The sequence below is a fragment of the Tamandua tetradactyla genome, chromosome 6 (genome assembly GCF_023851605.1).
Source record: "Tamandua tetradactyla isolate mTamTet1 chromosome 6, mTamTet1.pri, whole genome shotgun sequence".
NCBI classification, from domain to species: Eukaryota; Metazoa; Chordata; class Mammalia; order Pilosa; family Myrmecophagidae; genus Tamandua; species Tamandua tetradactyla.
The window spans coordinates 74,734,300-74,751,702 of NC_135332.1; the positions used below are offsets into that span (position 1 = coordinate 74,734,300).

The 17,403-nt window shown below is 44.2% G+C and overlaps 1 protein-coding gene across 3 annotated transcripts in view; it reads left to right on the top strand.

The window, feature by feature from the left end:
• Positions 1-17,403, top strand: part of NARF (nuclear prelamin A recognition factor) — a 37,077-nt gene continuing 19,674 nt past the window's right edge. For 2 of the 3 annotated variants that reach the window (XM_077166300.1, XM_077166301.1), the window contains exons 1-2: positions 1-129; positions 1,066-1,146. In XM_077166300.1, the coding sequence (XP_077022415.1) occupies positions 103-129; positions 1,066-1,146 (108 nt within the window). In that variant the 5' untranslated portion in view covers positions 1-102. Of the gene's footprint in view, positions 130-1,065; positions 1,151-2,509; positions 2,524-4,156; positions 4,301-17,403 lie in introns of all 3 variants that reach the window. The other variant, XM_077166302.1, reaches the window with a different exon arrangement.

Consider the following 17,403-nt stretch of genomic DNA (forward strand, 5'->3'; position numbering starts at 1 on the left):
GGGTGACCCCAACAAAGGGTGGCCGGCGGCGGGCGGCCGGGACCCGCGTCTACGCGCTCCCCTCAGGCCCTGCGCCCGCCGGTGCCACCCGCCGCGCTCCAGATGAAGTGTGAGCATTGCACGAGGAAGGTGAGTTCTGCGGACCGGGGGTGTGCTCGGTCCGGATGTGGGTCGGGGGCGCGTGGAGACCGCGGGCGCTCATCTCCTCGGGCCTCCGAAGGTCACACTGACCCCTAGTCCATCCCGCCGCGGCCCTCCTCGTGGATGCGGGAAGCGTGGGGTTCCCGAGTAGGGCTCCAGCGCCCCACGAGAAACGCTCGGCTTTTAACTGGGGCATCAGAGGCTGCGGTTGGCCGGTCAGCTTGAGCCGAAAGCCAGCCGCGGCGAAAGGAACTTGGGGCCTGGCCGGAGAGTGCGTGCTCTGGGAGTTGGTGGTCAATGTTGTTAGGGTCTGTAATGGAACCGCGTCTCGCCTTCCCCGTGCCCCAGGGTACTTCTGAGCTACTGCTCAGGACAGCCCGAGCAGACACCGTTCTTGATGCGAACATTTAATACAGAGGTGGAAAATGTGTTTGAGTGGTATTTGTACTTTTTAGAAGGTAAGGTAAACATTGGCTCTCTTCCTCTCCGGCTCCACCTTGGTAACCATGGCAACCAGCTTGAAGGGTTTGACGTTAGCCTTCCACTGACAGTGCATGCATGGAGATTTTGTTTTTACAAAACATTGTTTCTAGCACACTAGCCGGTGTTCTTTTTTTACTCAGCACTATATGGGAGGCATCTTTCCAGCATTACAAATAAGTCTAGTTCGTTCTTTGTTCTAGGTGTATTCAGGTATCCAGGCCTTGAGTCCCCTGTTGATGGAAGCCATGTTGCTTCTAGGTTTTAGCTACTAGAAACACTGCAGACATAGAAATATATGTATATATCTCTAAGTAAATGTGCTTTCGTTTCTGTAAAAGATTTCTAAACATGAGGTTGATTGGTCAGAGGGTATCTATATAGTTTTAATGGATATAATGAGATGGAAAACCGTTTCTAATGTGTTTCTTTGCCTTTTTTAAGGAATGTAGTAAAAAATCAAAAACCGATGATGAAGAAAATGCATCAGTGGATGCCCCGCGCTCAGCCAATGAGAAGGAAGAGGCAAGTATATTTTACAATGTTATACCAGCCTGGAGTAAACCCCTGCAAAGGGAGCTCTTTTTCTCACACATCCTTGCTCCTGGAAAGATAGAAGTGAAAATGGAAGGGGCCAAAGAACCACCTTGGCCTGGGCCAGCAGGCCACTGCCCTCAGGATGAGGCTGTAGAGGAAAGTGTCTTCCCCAGAACACATCAAGCCAAAAGAAAGTGCTTTGGGAGCAAAGAAACAGTTCTCCATAGTAATTTATTAGAAGTAGCAATATAATATTTAAACCTTGAATTTACTTATTTTTTAATGGGAAATTCCATCCTGTAAAATGGGGGTTCCGAAAGGTGATAAGTTTATTCTGTCCTCCTGAGTTGGTAGTGATGGTATATGTTTACTGGCACGTTCTCTGCTGGGCCCTAAAGAAAGTCTTTACACGTGTGCTCTCAGTTCCTGTTCAGCTCGAGCCCTATCTCTTTGCCTGTCTTATGGAGAGAAAGATGCTGAGGGGAGGGGTTGACATTATTTCTTCCCTTGGAGATTTCTGATCTCAACTTTCCAAATGAAGAATTAGCAACAGGGGAGCAGCAAGTAACAGATTTACTTGTAAAGTTCGTTGGTCCTCATATGATGTTTACTCTGATGTTGATCTGGCCCAGGGAGCCCTCTGCTGTGGGAACTGTGGGGCTCAGAGAGCACAGGGGATGCATCGGCCCCAGTGAGACAGAAGTAAGATGGGAAACACCCAGCCTCCCTTGCTGTGTCATCTGGGACAGAGCCCTGAGCCCCCGGCTCCTTATCAGCAGCATGGGTAGTTGGGTTACTTTCCCCCAGGGCTGTGGTGGAGGTGAGATAATGATTTCAGCCAGTGCCTTGTCAGCTTAGCAAGTGGAAACACTGTTAGGGCAAGAACAGCCAGGGAAGGGTTTACTAGAGTGAGCCTTGCATTGGTGGGGGGTGTTCACTAGCATCTGAGGCGTGAGGATGGGGTGGACTGGGTGGCTGGGAAAGGGGCTGCCACTCCCCCTGGCCAGGTTGCTGGTAGAGAGGTGTTTCAGGGCAATAGATTCAAGCTGGCTGGGGCAGGCAGCGATGCAAGGAGACCAGTTAAGAGGTAGCTTCGAGAACTTGGGCAGAGGGCAGTGAGGCCTGGTGGGCCAACCAGAGGGGAGGTTGCAGGGGCCTGAGATCAGGGCCATCTAAGTCCACAGACTGTGTGCCTCCTGCAAGAAGTCTGTGTGAAGATGGAGAGGTGTCCATGGGAGCTGGCAGGTGCTGCCCTGGGTGGAGATAGGATGTCCGGCTGGGACCAAGAAGAGAGAGCTATGCCTAGCCATCTGCAGAACACATATGCTTAGGAAACAGGAGGACAAAGTAGAAGACATGCAGGAAGTGGGAAGGGAGCCAGACCCTAGCCATGGAAGGAAGGCTGGGTGTGGAGAGCAAGCCAGACAATGGAGTCAGAAGTTGAGGCGCTGCTGGGCTGGAGAGTGTGTGGTCTGGTTGTGGGCCTTCTGTGGGTGGTCCTGGCCCTGTATGGAGACAGTTACTCAGCTCAGCAGACATTTATTAAGTACCATCTGTGTGCCAGGCCACATACTGTAGACCCTTGCACCAGCGGCACTAGCAAGGAGCTCGTCGGAAGTGCCCGTCCTCAGGCCCACGTGGACCTCCTGAACTCCGAGGTGGCTGTGCTGGGGGCTGCGTGCTGATAGATGTGGGGAGGAGCAGGGCGGACGTGGGACAGGGTGCTCTGGAGGGATGGGTGTGTCCTGAGGCCACACACAGGGCCTCTGATAAAGTTGTGCTTGGGAGAAGCCAGGCACAGCCCCTGAGTGCTTCCTTCACTTGTGGGAATGACTGCTGTAGGCATCAGAATATCTGCACGTCTACCCAGGCAGCTGTTTGTTGTATGCCTTCCTGGTGCAGGGCCTGTCAGAGGTGCTGGGAAGTGGGAAATGAGACGAAGGCCCTATCCTCTTAGAACCTCTGTCCCACTGGAGAGAGACAGCAGATAAATGCCAGTGTGGTCGCCTCATGACAACAAAGTAGGGGGAGCAGTGGGGCAAGTGAGGTGGGTGGCATCCTCTGCAGGTCTTGGGGTGCTCTTTATGGAGGGCCACATGACAGGAGGCCGCCAGGAAGTTAGGCTGAGCCTGGGACACTCAGGAGAGCATTTTCCATAGGCCAGAGTGGCGGGAGGTGATGAGAGTGGCAAGGGCCTCTGTGGGAGGGGCTGCATAGAGGCTTGGTTTACGTTTCCAGAAGATGGCTACACTAGCTACCAGGCAGAGAGAGGCTGCAGGGGTGGGGGTGGGAGTGGGTGCCGATCAGGAGGGCTGTCTGTGGGGCTGAGGGAACCAGGGGTGCCGATCAGGAGGGCTGCCTGTGGGGATGAGAAAACCAGGGGTGCCGATCAGAAGGGCTGCCTGTGGGGGTGAGGGAACCAGGGGTGTCAGTGTGCAGCTGAACAGAATCGCTCTTTCCTGAGATGGGGAAAAGGGGCAGGGGGAGACACACTGTCCAGTCTTGGAGAGTTCAAGATTTTGTTTGTATGTCCGGCTTAGGGGAGAGGCCAGGGCTGTGGGCGTCCATGCTGGAGCCATGGGACTAGATAAGCCCAGCTAGGAAATGCAGGATTGGAGGAGGGACCAAAGGTTAGCCAGGCTGTCCAAGGCAACTGAGGAGTGGCAGCTAGGGAATGAGTCACAAGCAGGGAGAGGAAGGGAACCAGGGAGGAGGGAGAGGGCCAGACGGGTCAGTCACCCCTTGATGACTGACAGGACACTGACTGTCCCCTGGTATCATGGCCCACGTCCTGTGCCCTCAGCCCAACTGTGAGCTGCTTGCAGACAGAGGCTGTCCCTTCTCAGCACCAGGGGCACCAGCCCCAGCCCCTGGTATTGTCTTGCATACTTCCTGTTCTGTATATTGCACATTTGTACTGTTCATCTTCCTGGAGAAGCAAATCTTAAAAAGCTTTAGTTTGAAGATTTGGGCCCCCAAAATTGTCTCTGTTTTGTAGAAAGGAGAATTCCATAAATTGGCTGATGCCAAAATCTTCCTGAGTGATTGCCTGGCGTGTGAGAGCTGCCTGACTGCGAAGGAAGGCGCCCGGGTGTCTCAGCAGAATGCAAAGGACTTCTTTCGCTTTCTAAACCTTAATAAGGTAGGCATCCAGGGCGCTGCTGCTGCTGCCATCCAGCTTGAGGAGCTGACGGACTGGCTAGAGGTGGAGGTGGAGGCACCTGAGCCCTGGACACCTGGCCCAGCGAGCGAGGGCACGCATGCTGATCTTGACTCCAGGCACCCCTGTCCCCTGCTATCCTGGACCCTCTCCCAAGCCTTTCCGATCAGAAACAAGATCCATACTCCCTTGCTGGTGGCAGGAGTGATCCCGTGAGGCTGAACTGGCACCACCTCAGCCCACTGACGTTTGGGGAGCCCTCCTGGCTGGGCTTTTGCATGTCTTGGCTTTCCTGCACCCCCAGTGACTTTCCCCTTGTAGTCTTCCAAACCACAGAAAAGAGTCTTCTTTTTTTTGGTGTACACATTTAGTTTTATTGTAACTAAACAACTTGTACACTTTTAACGTTTAAAACTGAGCATCATTTTTCCAGTGAAACAAAAACAAAATTAAAATAGAGAATGTCAATTCCGAATAAAGAGCCTACAGGTTCTACTGATTCTCCCATAAAGTGGCAGGGCTCGGGTCATCATTAGGTGACAATTTTATTTTGTTTTATTTTTATTTGGTTTTTTATTTTAATTATATTTTTAAAAAGTAATATATTCCAGGACTCACAACTCTAAAGGCACAAAATGGTATACAAGAAGGTGTCTCCCCCTCCCTCCCTCGCCTCCAGCCACCAAGTCAATCTCCACAGGGACAGCCAGTATTACCAATTCCGTTTGGGTACTGAATCTTTTTTTGGATACTCGGTACAAATACGAGCAAATGCATTTTTTCTCTTAATATGCATGTTCACTTGCTTTTTCTATTTAATTTTTTCAAACTTTTTATTGTATAGTATACCATGTACACAAATCAAAGAAATAAAAAAGCAGTAGTTTTCAAGCACTCTTCAACAAGTAGTTATAGGACACATCCCAGAGTTTGTCATGGTCTACCATACCATCATCTCAGATTTTTCCTTCTAGCTGTTCCAGAATATAGGAAGCTAGAGGGCTTAAATAGTTTTTTATCATCACAATCGACTTTTCCTTCTTTTTTTGTGAAAAAAATAACATATATACAAAAAAGCTATAAATTTCAAAGCACATCACCACAATTAGATGTAGAACTTATTTCAGAGTTTGACGTGGATTACAATGTCACAATTTTAGGTATTTACTTCTAGTTGCTCTAAAATACCAAGAGACTAAGAGAGAGATCAATTTAATGATTCAGCATTCATATATATGTGTTAAATCCTATCTTCTCTGTATAACTCCACCATCACCTTTGATCTTTTCATACCTCTCTTTGGGGTTGTTTGAACTATGTCAGTTCTAAATTTTTGATATTGGAAGGGTCTGTCACTTGTATGGGGTAGGGAGATTGAACTATCTGATGTTCTGGAGAGAGTGGGCCCTTTAGGTTTCAGGGCTTATCTGGACCAAGGACCCATTTGGAGGTTGTAGGTTTCTGGAAAGTTACTCTAGTGCCTGGAACCTTTGTGGAATCTTATATATTACCCTAGGTGTTCTTTAGGATTGGCTGGAATGGTCCTGTTTGGAGGTTGGCAGGTTATGATAGGTAGCGAGGTCTAACTGATGATTGCATTAGAATAACCTCCGGAGTAGTCTCTCAACTCTATTTGAACTCTCTCTGCCACTGATACTTTTTTAATTACACTTCTTTTCCCCTTTTTGGTCTGGATGGAATTACTGATCCCACAGTACCAGGTCTGGATTCGTCCCTGGTAGTCATCTCCTGTGTCGCCAGGAACTTTCATCCCTGAATGTCATGCCCCATGTAGGGGAGAGGGCAATGATTTCACTTTCAGAATTGGGCTTAGAGAGACTGAGGCCACATCTGAGCAACAGCAGAGGTCCTCCAGAAGTAACCCTTGGGTATGCCTATAGGTAGTCTAAGCTTCTCTGCTACCTACATAAGCATCACAAGAGTGAGACTCATGATTGAAGGCATGGCCTATTGATTTGGGTATCCCTAAAGTTTGACACAGTATCAGGGGATTCCCTAATGGTAAGGTTTAATAGTTCCATATTCTATCTCCCCTCCCTCAGGGGAATTTGCCAATAGGCATTACAATGTAATAGGCATTACAATAATCTATACAGGATTAAAGACCCTCTTATTCTGTGCTCCCTGTGTTTTAATTGTTCAAATGAGCTATGCAGATAGGTTGGATTAGATTATGCACTACAGAAAATTTCAGTTCCAGACCAAATAAACCTTTCTTCCATTGGTCTCAAAGAGTATGTGTGGTTCTAAAATATAGACACCGTCTTCCTTTCCCCTGTGTTCTAAATTACTTTAATCCCAACCTGCTCGGCTTTGTTCTTATCTCTAAATATCAGATTATGTATATAAAACAGCCCCTCAAAATCCAGAAATAATAATCACCACTCCGGACTTAATGTGTCTGCTCTAAAATCAAGGCCCCTGTTTTCTTATAAGCCTTTTCTAAAGGTGACCATACTATTCTTGTTCTTTTGTTTCTGTCTTATTTTGTCTCACCAAATGTCCCATGTGTTCATTTATATCATTGTGTGCCTCACGACTTCGTTCATTTTTTAGCAGCACAACGTTCATTTATTAGTATACACCATCGTTCGCCAGTCTACTTCTCCATCAGTGTATCTTTCAGCCCCACCTGCATACATTGGGAATCATTTAGAGGGCCCAAAGTCCACAGTCCATCAACATTCTCAATTTTAGATAATTTCATTTTTCCCAAGAGAAAGAAAATCAGTAAACATACCCTCTACAAATAGGAAACCTAAACCTCCTTGTCCCTCCCCCCCATTATTTACCTCTGCTGTTGCAATGATAGTGCTGATGGTTTCCTTTTGAACATAGCTCATAGCATACAATAGCCATTTTCCCCCTGTCCCCTGTACTTACATGCTCTTTATACAAGAATCATATCTTTGAAGTAGTTCTTGCGAGAACTAATTCATATCTGTGGTGTTAATCAGTGAAACATGTAGGTCTATACAAACAACCCCTTTCAATCTTGTTCATCTTCAATATGGTAATATTACTTATAGGCCCACTAGAGAACAACCTTCACTCCTATCTGTTCCCTTACATCAAAGTTCAAGCCCATTAGCTAACAGTTCACCCATCTCTAGCTTCTATGTATCTCTAAGATCCCTATACTCTGTTTTGTAGGCCTCTGATTGTATCTTTATGCTGGTCATAAAAGTGGAATCATACAGCATCTATCTTTTTGTGTCCATCGAATTTCACTCAGCCTTATGTCCTCAAGGCTCATCCATCTTGTCCTGTGCCTCAGGATGTTATTTTTGTCTTACTGCTGCATAATATTTCATCGTATGTATACACCGCATTTTGTTGATCCACTCATCTGTTGATGGACATTTGGTTTGTTTCCATCTTTTGGCGATTGTGAATAATGCTGCTTTGCATATCAATGTGCAAATGTTTGTTTGTTTCATTGCTTTCAGCTCTTCTGGGTATATACCAACTAGTGATATTGCTGGGTCATAGGGCACCTCAATATTTAGTTTCCTAAGGAACCACAAAATAGTCTTCCATAGTGACTGCACCATTGTACTTCCCACCAGCAGTGCATAGGTGTCCCAGTTTCTCCACATCCTCTCCAACATTTATAGTTTCCTGTTTGTTTAATAGCAGCCATTCTTATAGGTATGAGGTGGTATCTCATTGTAGTCTTGTTCTGCATTTCCCTTATAGACAATGAAAATGAGCATCTCTTCATGTGCTTTTGAGCTATCTGTATTTGCTCTTCAGAAAAATGCCTATTCATATCTTTAGCCCATTTTATAATTGGGTTGTTTGTTCTTTTGTTAGTGAGTTGTATGATTTCTTTGTATATACAGGAAAACAGACCTTTGTCCGATATGTGATTTCCAAATATTTTCTCCCATTGAGTTGGCTGCCTGGTCACCTTTTTGACAAAGCCTTTTGATGTGCAGAAGCATTTGATTTTGAGGAGTTCTCATTTATCTGTTTTTTCTTTTGTTGCTTGTGCTTTGGGTGTAAAGTTTAGGAAATTACCTCCTGTTACTAGGTCTTGAAGATGTTTCCATACATTTTCTTCTAGAAGCTTTATGGTGCTAGTTCTTATATTTAAGCGTTTGATCCACTTTGAGTTAATTTTTGTGCAGGGTGTAAGATAGGGTTCCTCTTTCATTCTCTTGGCTATTGATAGCCAGTTCCATGCCCAATTATTGAAAAGTCTATTTTGTCCCAGTTCAGAGGATTTGTGGGCCTTGTGAAAAATCAGTTGACCATAGATTTGGTGGTCTATTTCTGCACTCTCAATTCGATTCCATTGGTCAGTGCTTCTATCTTTGTGCCAGTCTCCTGCTGTTTTGACCACTGTGGCTTTATAGTAGATTTGAAAGTCAGGCAGTGTTAACTCTCCCCCTTTGTTCTTCTTTTTAGGATGCTTTTAGCTATTCAGGGTCTCTTTCCCTTCCAGACAAATTTGGTAGTTAGCTTTTCCGAATGTTCAAAGTAAGTTGTTGGAATTTTGATTGGTAATGTGTTGACTCTGTAGATCAATTTGGGGAGAATTGACATCTTAACTATATTTAGCCTTCCTATCCCTGAGCAGGGAATCTCTTTCCACCTATTTAGATCTCCTTCGATTTCTTTTAGCAATGTTATGAAGTTTTCTTTGTACAAGTCCTTTACATCCCTAGTTAAGTTCACTCCTAAGTATTTGATTCTTTTAGTTGCTATTTTGAATGGATTTTTTTCCTTAACTGACTCCTCAGCTAGCTCGTTACTTGTGTATAGAAAGTTACTGATTTTTGCACATTAATTTTATATCCCACCACCTTGCTGAATTTGTTTATTAGCTCAAGTAACTTTGCTGTAGATTTCTCAGAATCTTCCAAGTATAGTGTTCTAGTTTGCTAGCTGCTGGAATGCAACACACCAGAGACAGATTGGCTTTTAATAAAAGGTCTTCAGAGGAAAGGCAGCTAACTTTCAACTGAGGTTCTTTCTTACACAGGGAGGCACAGGGTAATCTCTGCTGGCCTTCTCTCCAGGCCTCTGGGTTCCAACATCTTTCCCCAGGGTGACTTCTTTCTGCATCTCCAAAGGCCTGGGCTGAGCTGCAAGAGCTGAGATGAGGTATGCTGAGCTACTTGGGCTGTACTAGGTGTTCTCTCTCATTTAAGCACCAGCCAGTTAAGTCAGAATCATTCATTACAGCAGGCATGCCTCCTAGCCAACTACAGGTGTAATCAGCAACAGATGAGGTTCATGTACCATTGGCTCATGTCCACAGCAACAGAACTAGGTGCCTTCACCTGGCCAAGTTGACAACTGAATCTAACTACCACATGTAGTATCATATCATCTGCAAATAGTAAGACTTTTTCTTCTTCCTTTCCAGTTTGGATGCCTTTTATTTCTTTGTCCTGTGTGATTGCTCTAGCTAGAACTTCTATACAATGTTGAATAATAGTGGTGACAGTGGGCATCCTTGTCTTGTTCCTGATCTTAGGGGGAAAGTTTTCAGTCTCTCTCCATTGAGTACAATGCTGGCTATTGGTTTTTCATATATTCCCTTTATCGTATTGATTCCTATCTTTTGGATTGTTTTTATCAGAAAAGGATGCTTAATTTTGTCAAATGCTTTTTCAGTATCAATCGAGAGGCTCGTGTGATTTTTCCCTTTTGATTTGATTCTCTTGTGTTGAACCATCCTTGCATTCCTGATATAAACTCCACTTGGTCATGGTGTATTATCCATTTAATGTGGTGTTGAATTCGATTTGCTAATATTTTATTGAGAATTTTTGCATCTGTGTTCATTTAGGGAGATTGGGCTGTCTTCGTCCTTTGTTATAGCATCTTTACCCGGTTTTGGTATTAAAATGATATTAACTTCATACAATGAGTTAGGTAGAATTCCTTTTTCCTCAATTTTTTGGAAATGTTTGAGCAGGATTGGTATTAGTTCTTTGTGGAATGTTTGATAAAATTCCCTTGTGAAGCCATCTGGCCTTGGGCTTTTCTTTGTGGGAACAGTTTTCATGACTGATTGAATCTCTTTACTTGTGATTGTTTTGTTGAGATCTTCTATTTCTTCCTGTGTCATTATAGCTTGTTTGTGTGTCTCCAAGAATTCATCCATTTCATCTGAGTTGTCTAGTTTATTGGCATATAGTTGTTCATAGTATCCTCTTATGATTTCTTTTATTTCTTCTGTGATAACGCACCCCTTCTAATTTCTGATTTTGTTTATTTGCATCCTCTCTCTCTTTTATTCTTTGTCAGTCTTGCTAGTGGCCCATCAATTTTATTGATTTTTTTCAAAGAACCAGCTTTTGGTTTTATTGATTCTTTCTGTCGTTCTTTTGTTCTGTCATTCATTTATCTATGGTATAGTCTTTGTTATTTCTCTTCTGTTTGCTTTGGGGTTAGTTGGTTGTTTGTTCTCAAGTTCCTCCAGCTGTGCTGCTAAGTCCTCAATTTTTGCTCTTTCTTGTTTTTTAATAAAGCATTTAGGGCAATAAATTTCCCTCTCAGCACAGCCTTTGCTGCATCCCATAAGTTCTGATAAGTTATTTTCATTTATATCCAGATAGCTGCTGATTTCTCTAGCAATTTCTTCTTTGACCCACTGGTTGTTTAAGAGTGTATTATTTAATCTCCTTGTATTTGTGAATGTTCTTGTTCTTTTGTGGTTATTGAGAGATCCAGCTTTATTCCATTGTGAACAGAGAAAGTGCTTTGAGTAACTTCAGTGTTTTTAAATTTATAAAGACCTGTTTTGTGCCCCAGCATATGATCTATCTTGGAGAATGTTCCATGAGCATTAGAGAAGAATGTATAACCTTGTGCTGTGGGGTGGAATGACCTATATATGTCTGGTAGATCTAATTCATTTATCAAGTTATTCAACTTCTCTGTTTCCTTGTTGATCTTCTGTCTGGTTGGTTGTTCTATCTATAGAGAAGAGTGGTGTATTGAAGTCTCTTACTATTACTGTTGAAACACCTATCACTCCCTTCAGTTTTGCCAATGTGTGTCCCATGTACTTTGGAGCTCCTTGATTGGGAGCATTAACATTTATGATATATCTTCTTGGTGAATTGACCCTTTAATTAGTGTATAGTGTCCTTCTTTGTCTCTTTTGAGGTCTTTACATTTAAAGTCTATTTTGTGGGCCACAGTGGCTCAGTGTTAGAGTTCTCACCTGCCGTGCCGGAGACTCGGGTTGATTCCCAGTGCCTGCCCATGTAAAAAAAAAAAAATCATATAAAGTCTGTTTTGTCCGATATTAGTATACCTATTCCTGCTTTCTTTGGGGCATGGAAAATCTTATTCCAGCCTTTCACTTTCATTTAATTTGTATCCTTGTATCTAAGATGAGCCTCTTGTTAGGAGCGTATAGCTGGATTATGTTTCTTAATCTATTCTGCCAATCTGTATCTTTTAATCGGTAAATTTAGTCTGTTAACCTTCAAAGTTATTCCTGAAAATGCATTTCTCGAATCCACCATCTTATCTTTTTTATTTTATTTGTCAGATCTATATATTCTTTTACCTCTTTCTCTTTGTATTCTTTAAATTACCCTTAGTAGTACTCTTCAATTCTATGCCCTCCTCCAGACCTCCCTCTCCTATCTTTTTTTTTTTCAGCTGGCAGGACTCCTTTTAGTATTTCTTGTAGAGCCTGATTCTTGTTGACAAATTCTTTCAGGACTTATTTGTCTGTGAAAACTTTAATCTCTCCCTCAATTTTGACAGAAAATTTGGCTGCGTACAGTATTCTTGGCTGGAAGTCTTTCTCTTTCAGGATCTTGAATATATCATACCACTGCTTTCTCACCTCCAGGATGCTAGTTGTGTAGTCTGAACTCAGCCTTATCTGGTTTTCCTTGAATGTAGTAGATTGTTTTTCTCTTGTCACTTTCAGGATTTTCTGCTTCTCTTCAGCATTTGACAGACTGATTAGAATGTGCTTTGGGGAAGGCCTATTTGATTTTATTCTGTTTGGAGTTCTTTGGGCTTCTCTGACTTGTATATTTATGTCCTTTATGAGGGTTGGGAAGTTTTCCCCCATTATATCCTCAACTACTCTTCCTAGCCCTTTACTCCTCTCTTCTCCTTCGGGACACCAATGATTCTTATATTTGTGCCCTTTGTTTTGTCTGTCATTTCCCTGAGTTCCAATTCAGTTTTTTCCATCTTTTTGCCATTTGCTGTTTTGAGTCTTAGAAGCCGATTATCCTGTCTTATGTATCACTTATTCTTTCTTCTGTCTCTTCAAATCTGGTGTTGTGTGCCTCTAGTATGTTTTTTATTTAGTCTACAGTCTTTAATCTCTGTGATATCTGCTATTTTCTGTTTACTCTTTCCAATTTCTTTTTGTGCTCTTCTCCTGTCTTATTGATCTCCTTTATGTCCTTTGCTGTTCCACTTATTTTATTAAGTAGAGTTGTATGAACATCTTGAATTAGTTGTTCCATTATCTCTGTCTCTGGTGTTTTAATTTGGTCATTAGGCAGGGCTATATCTGTCTGCATTGTTATATGCTTAATGATCTTCTGCTGTCTTCATGGCATGTAAATAACTTGATTGATTTACTTTGGGAGTTGATTTCTTTCACTAGTCTAAGGCCTTGTGTTTGCGGGAAGGTGGTAGAGCAGGGAGCAGGGCACAGGGTGGGGCACTCAGTGCAGTGATTTGTTACAGGGCAGGTACAGGCGCAGGTTGGGGATGTTATGCTGATACTTTTGAATGTGGGTGCCCTGCAGGCAGGGAGGATGTAGCTTTGCGGGTGCACCAGTTTGAGGACGTAACCGTGGTGTGCACTGGTCTAAGGGACGAGGCCCTCTATGTGCATGTGTAGAGCTGTGGCAGCAGGTCAGCATTATGCTTTCCTGGATTGGGGGTGGATGTGACCTGGCTGTACAGGTCAGCACTTTCTCAAAGCTAGGAAGTGTGGCTGAGAGCTGCGTGCATGCACATCTCTAGAACTGCTGTTAAGTGTGGTTCCCAGAGCTGAATGACGTGATAAGGGGCCTATGCGTATGCCTGGGCCTGGGAGTGCTGTAAATGGATGCCCAGAGCTCAGGGGTGCAGAGTGAGGCTGTGCGACACTATGGGCAGGGGTAGCCTAAGTATGGTCATTAGTGCCAGCTGCCTTTATGCTCTGGCAACAGCCTGCAGAGAACAGGGAGGGGGAGGTAATGCTCGGGAGGGGTGCAGGAGAGATGGGTTGGACTGCACTTAGGGTGGGGGCTGGGGTAGGTATGTGCAGTGGGGGCTGGTGGGTAGGAAGCTCCTGGAGCGTGGGGAATGGGAGCAGGTGATGGCGTTTGGGTGCGTGGGGTGTGGGATGAGTCACCGGTCCTGCCGCTACGCTGGTGAGGGTAGCGGGCCCAAGGAATGCGGCCTGGCTTACTTCCCGTCTCCACACCACTGCACCACGCTCAGCTTTCTGCCTCTCACTTTCTCAGCCTCTGCAACCAAAGCTGCCCCATGTGGAGGGAACTTTATTTTAAAAGTGTCATCTTAATCTCCAAGAATGTCCGTTAAACATCACGATTAGGGCCGGCCACGGTGACTCAGCAGGCAGAGTTCTCGCCTGCCATGCTGGAGACCTAGGTTAACTTCCTGGTGCCTGCCCATGCAAAAACAAACAAAAAAACAACAACAAAAAAATCATGATTAAACATGCCAAAGGGAAAACCATGTTGTCAGAATCCCCACTTAACTCACCCAGATCTCTCAAACCCACCCCTTGCTGACCTTTAACCCTATTTTTTAAAAGTTTTTAAACAAGAGAAAGTAGACACATACAAGTTGGTAAATGCTAACTACCCATATTCACATAGAGACACAGTGTAATATCTGTGCCCATACAAGGAAAAAGGAGGGAAAAAATTAGCATTCTATGAACCGCAGCACAGGGGCCTCGCACCCTCCAGCTTCCATCAGAGTGAAGGGAACAGAAGGTTTTTCTTTTTTTCCCACAGAGCGTGGTGGTATGTTGATTCCATAAAGTTTTTTGTCGAGACAGGAGAAGATAAAAATGACTTTTCTTATTTATACCATTTCATCTTACTTCTTGGGGCCCCCCTTTCAGTTCCTAGGCTTTCCTCCCCTGTCTAGATGGGTTGCTGCCAATGACTGTTTTCCTTTACTAAAATCCCAGAAATTCTTTTGATATCTCCTATACTGATTTCCATTTCCTAGGTCCTTTGGCTTTCTCTTTCTTGGCTGATGTTTTCATTTTGGTATAGCCCATCCTCTGTTTCTTCCTGAGAAAGAAAGGATGGGAAATAAAGTTTTGGAGACCTTACCTGTCTGATAATGTCATGAAGTTGATGGTTGCTTGTCATTTTCTTTCAGGAAAGACCCTCTCTTCTGGTTTTATGTGTTCTTGTTTCCCGTTTTTACATGTGATCTGTTTATTTCTGTCCAGAAGCGCCTAGGGCCTAGGGTCGCCTCTCTGGCTGGTGTTTTGAAATGTTATAATGATGTGCCTCTGTGTGGCCTTTTTTTTTAATTCACCGGACCCTTTCAGTGTGGAAGTGTATGTCCTTTCCTCTGGGAAATTTTCTGAACTTACTTCCTCAGTGGTTTCTTCTCCATTGTTTTCTGCTTTCTCCCTCTAGTATTCCTTTTATAGGGATGTTACACCTTCTAAACTGGTCCTTTTGCTGTTTTTAATTTTTATTTTATCAAAGTGATACATGCACATGTTAAATGGTGTGGAATGCTGACAATAAGGCAGCTCCTGTCAGCAGCCTGCTTCCACTCCCCTTGGCTGCTTGGAATTGTGCCTGGGAAGATTTGTTGGCTACCATATCAAGCCATAACCTAAGCATTCTCTTTCCTCTGTTCTTTGTTTTTTTTCTTCGTTTTTTTTTCCTTCTGTTGAGTTTTTATTTCTACTAGAATGTTTCAAGAGTTCCTTCTTTAAGTGTTCCTTTTTCATAGCATCTTATTCTTATTAACAGATGCAGTGTATGTTTCTGAGATTAGTGTATATAGTTTCTTTGAAGTTTTCTTTTGTTCCCTGTTTTATCTTTTTCCAAGTCCCATTTTTCTGGCTGCATATTTTGCTTACATATTGGTAGATCTCCTATAGCTTATGATTCTTAGCTGTCTATAATTGAGAGATGGGCATTAGAAAGTATTTGGAAACTGTGTGCATGTGTGGTGCCTTCATTGGTGCAGAAACTTCCCCCTACTCTAGCATCTGTGCTTGAGCTCCCTGGATGAGCCTCTAGCTGTCTCCTGGGGCTGGGCCATCGCTCAGGTGTCCTGGGCACGGAGGGTGCTTGAGAGGATATCTTAAGCAGTCTCTGTTCACAGCCCCTGCACTCTTGCTCTCCTGGAATGTTCTGGCTGGAGGTGGTAAGCATCCTGGGTTCCCCATCTCCTCTCCACTGGCTGCTCACTCCTCTTCTGTGCTCTCTGCCCCCCCACCCCCAGCCACACTTATCCTTGCCTGTGTGTGCTGGTCTTGTCCTTTGCTGCTGTTGTGTGGTGCTTCAGGCAGACCGCAGCTAGGCACAGACTTTGAGGGGAGACCTGCAGATGCTCCTGTTCTTGGGACTGGCATAGTGAGGCTCTCCTGAGGGCCGGGCTCCCATCCACAGTGTGTCTGAGCACTTGTCTGTGCTCCTGTTGCTCCCCACAGCTCTCCCCTGTGGAGACACAAGTGCTGGCCTTCCCAAAGCCCTTTGCCGCTGGGATTTTGATACTGCCTAGTAAGGACCACAGGGTGGCTATGCGTGAACTCGGGCCCCCCTGGAATGGTCTCTGCTGCCTCACACCAACATCCTCAGGTCTCAGACACAAACTCTCCTCTCCACTGTCTGGTGAAATCTATCCATCCCCAAAACTTGAGCCCCTTTAGGGAGTCATTGCTGACTGCCCCTCCCACCCCTCAAGTCATTCCTCACACAGTCAGCCCACCTCTCTCACTGCATTTACTTTGTATAGACCTCTCCTGACATGACTATTGAGTCCTCAAAGGGCAGGAGCTCACCCAATCCGCCCCATACCAGGCAGGTAGGAGCCCATCTGTCCTCAGCAACTTGCAGCCGAGGGCGATGCAGTAAGCCACATTGTTGGATCACTCCACGTGTGCTAGAGCAAAGCAGAGCCTTTAGGAAATAGTCCTTGATGGAAGTGTCCAGCATAGTGGACAGGCCTAACAGCCTCCTCAGTGTCCCGCCTTGCTGCTGGGGCACACGTCTGGGCCTTTCCAATGGAAATGTGCTTTTCTCTGTCCATTTGTGCCTGTGGTGTGCCCCCTGGTCTGCAGGTCCTGCCTGTCTCGTCATGTGTGAAATCTTCTGTCCTTTATGAGTTCCCTCTATGTAGAGTTCAGTCTTTTCCTTCCTGGTCTCTATTTGCATTCTGTTTAAGAAAGCCTTGCTTGCTCTAAGATATAAATATAGTTTATTATGTTACTGTCAGTAATTTTAAAGTTTTGTTTTTGAACAGTCTAAAGTTTATATTTTGGTATGGTGCAAGGTTAGAATCTAATATTTTCCATATGTAAAAGCCAACTCTCCCAGCGTCTTCTGCTCTTTCTCCATTGATCTAAAATGCCACCTTTGTTATATGCCAAATTCCCACGGATATGCATCTATTTCTTGACTCTGTTATCTTATCTTAATGAATATTTCTCTTCTGTGCCAATGTCACACTGTTTTAAGTAAAACAATTTTATAATATGTCCTAATACCTGGTAGGGCCCATTCATCACTTTGGTATTTTTCAAAATTTTCTAGGTTCTTACACTAGTCTGTGTACCTTATGGAATTTTCACTGGAATTGTATTGAATTATAGAGCAATTTGTAGGATATTTATATTTTACCATATTGAGTCCTTCCATCCATGAACATGGTATGTCTCTCCAGTTACTCAGGCCTTCTGTTGTGACATTTAGCAAACTTTAATAATTTTCCCCAAAAGTGGGTGTGTTGGATTATTCCTCAGTAGTTCATGTGATTGGTATTTTTTATTGTTTATTATATATTACAGTTAATTTTGTTACATTCTGTAATGTTGCTTATTGTTGCTGTATTGGAAAACTTGATTGTCA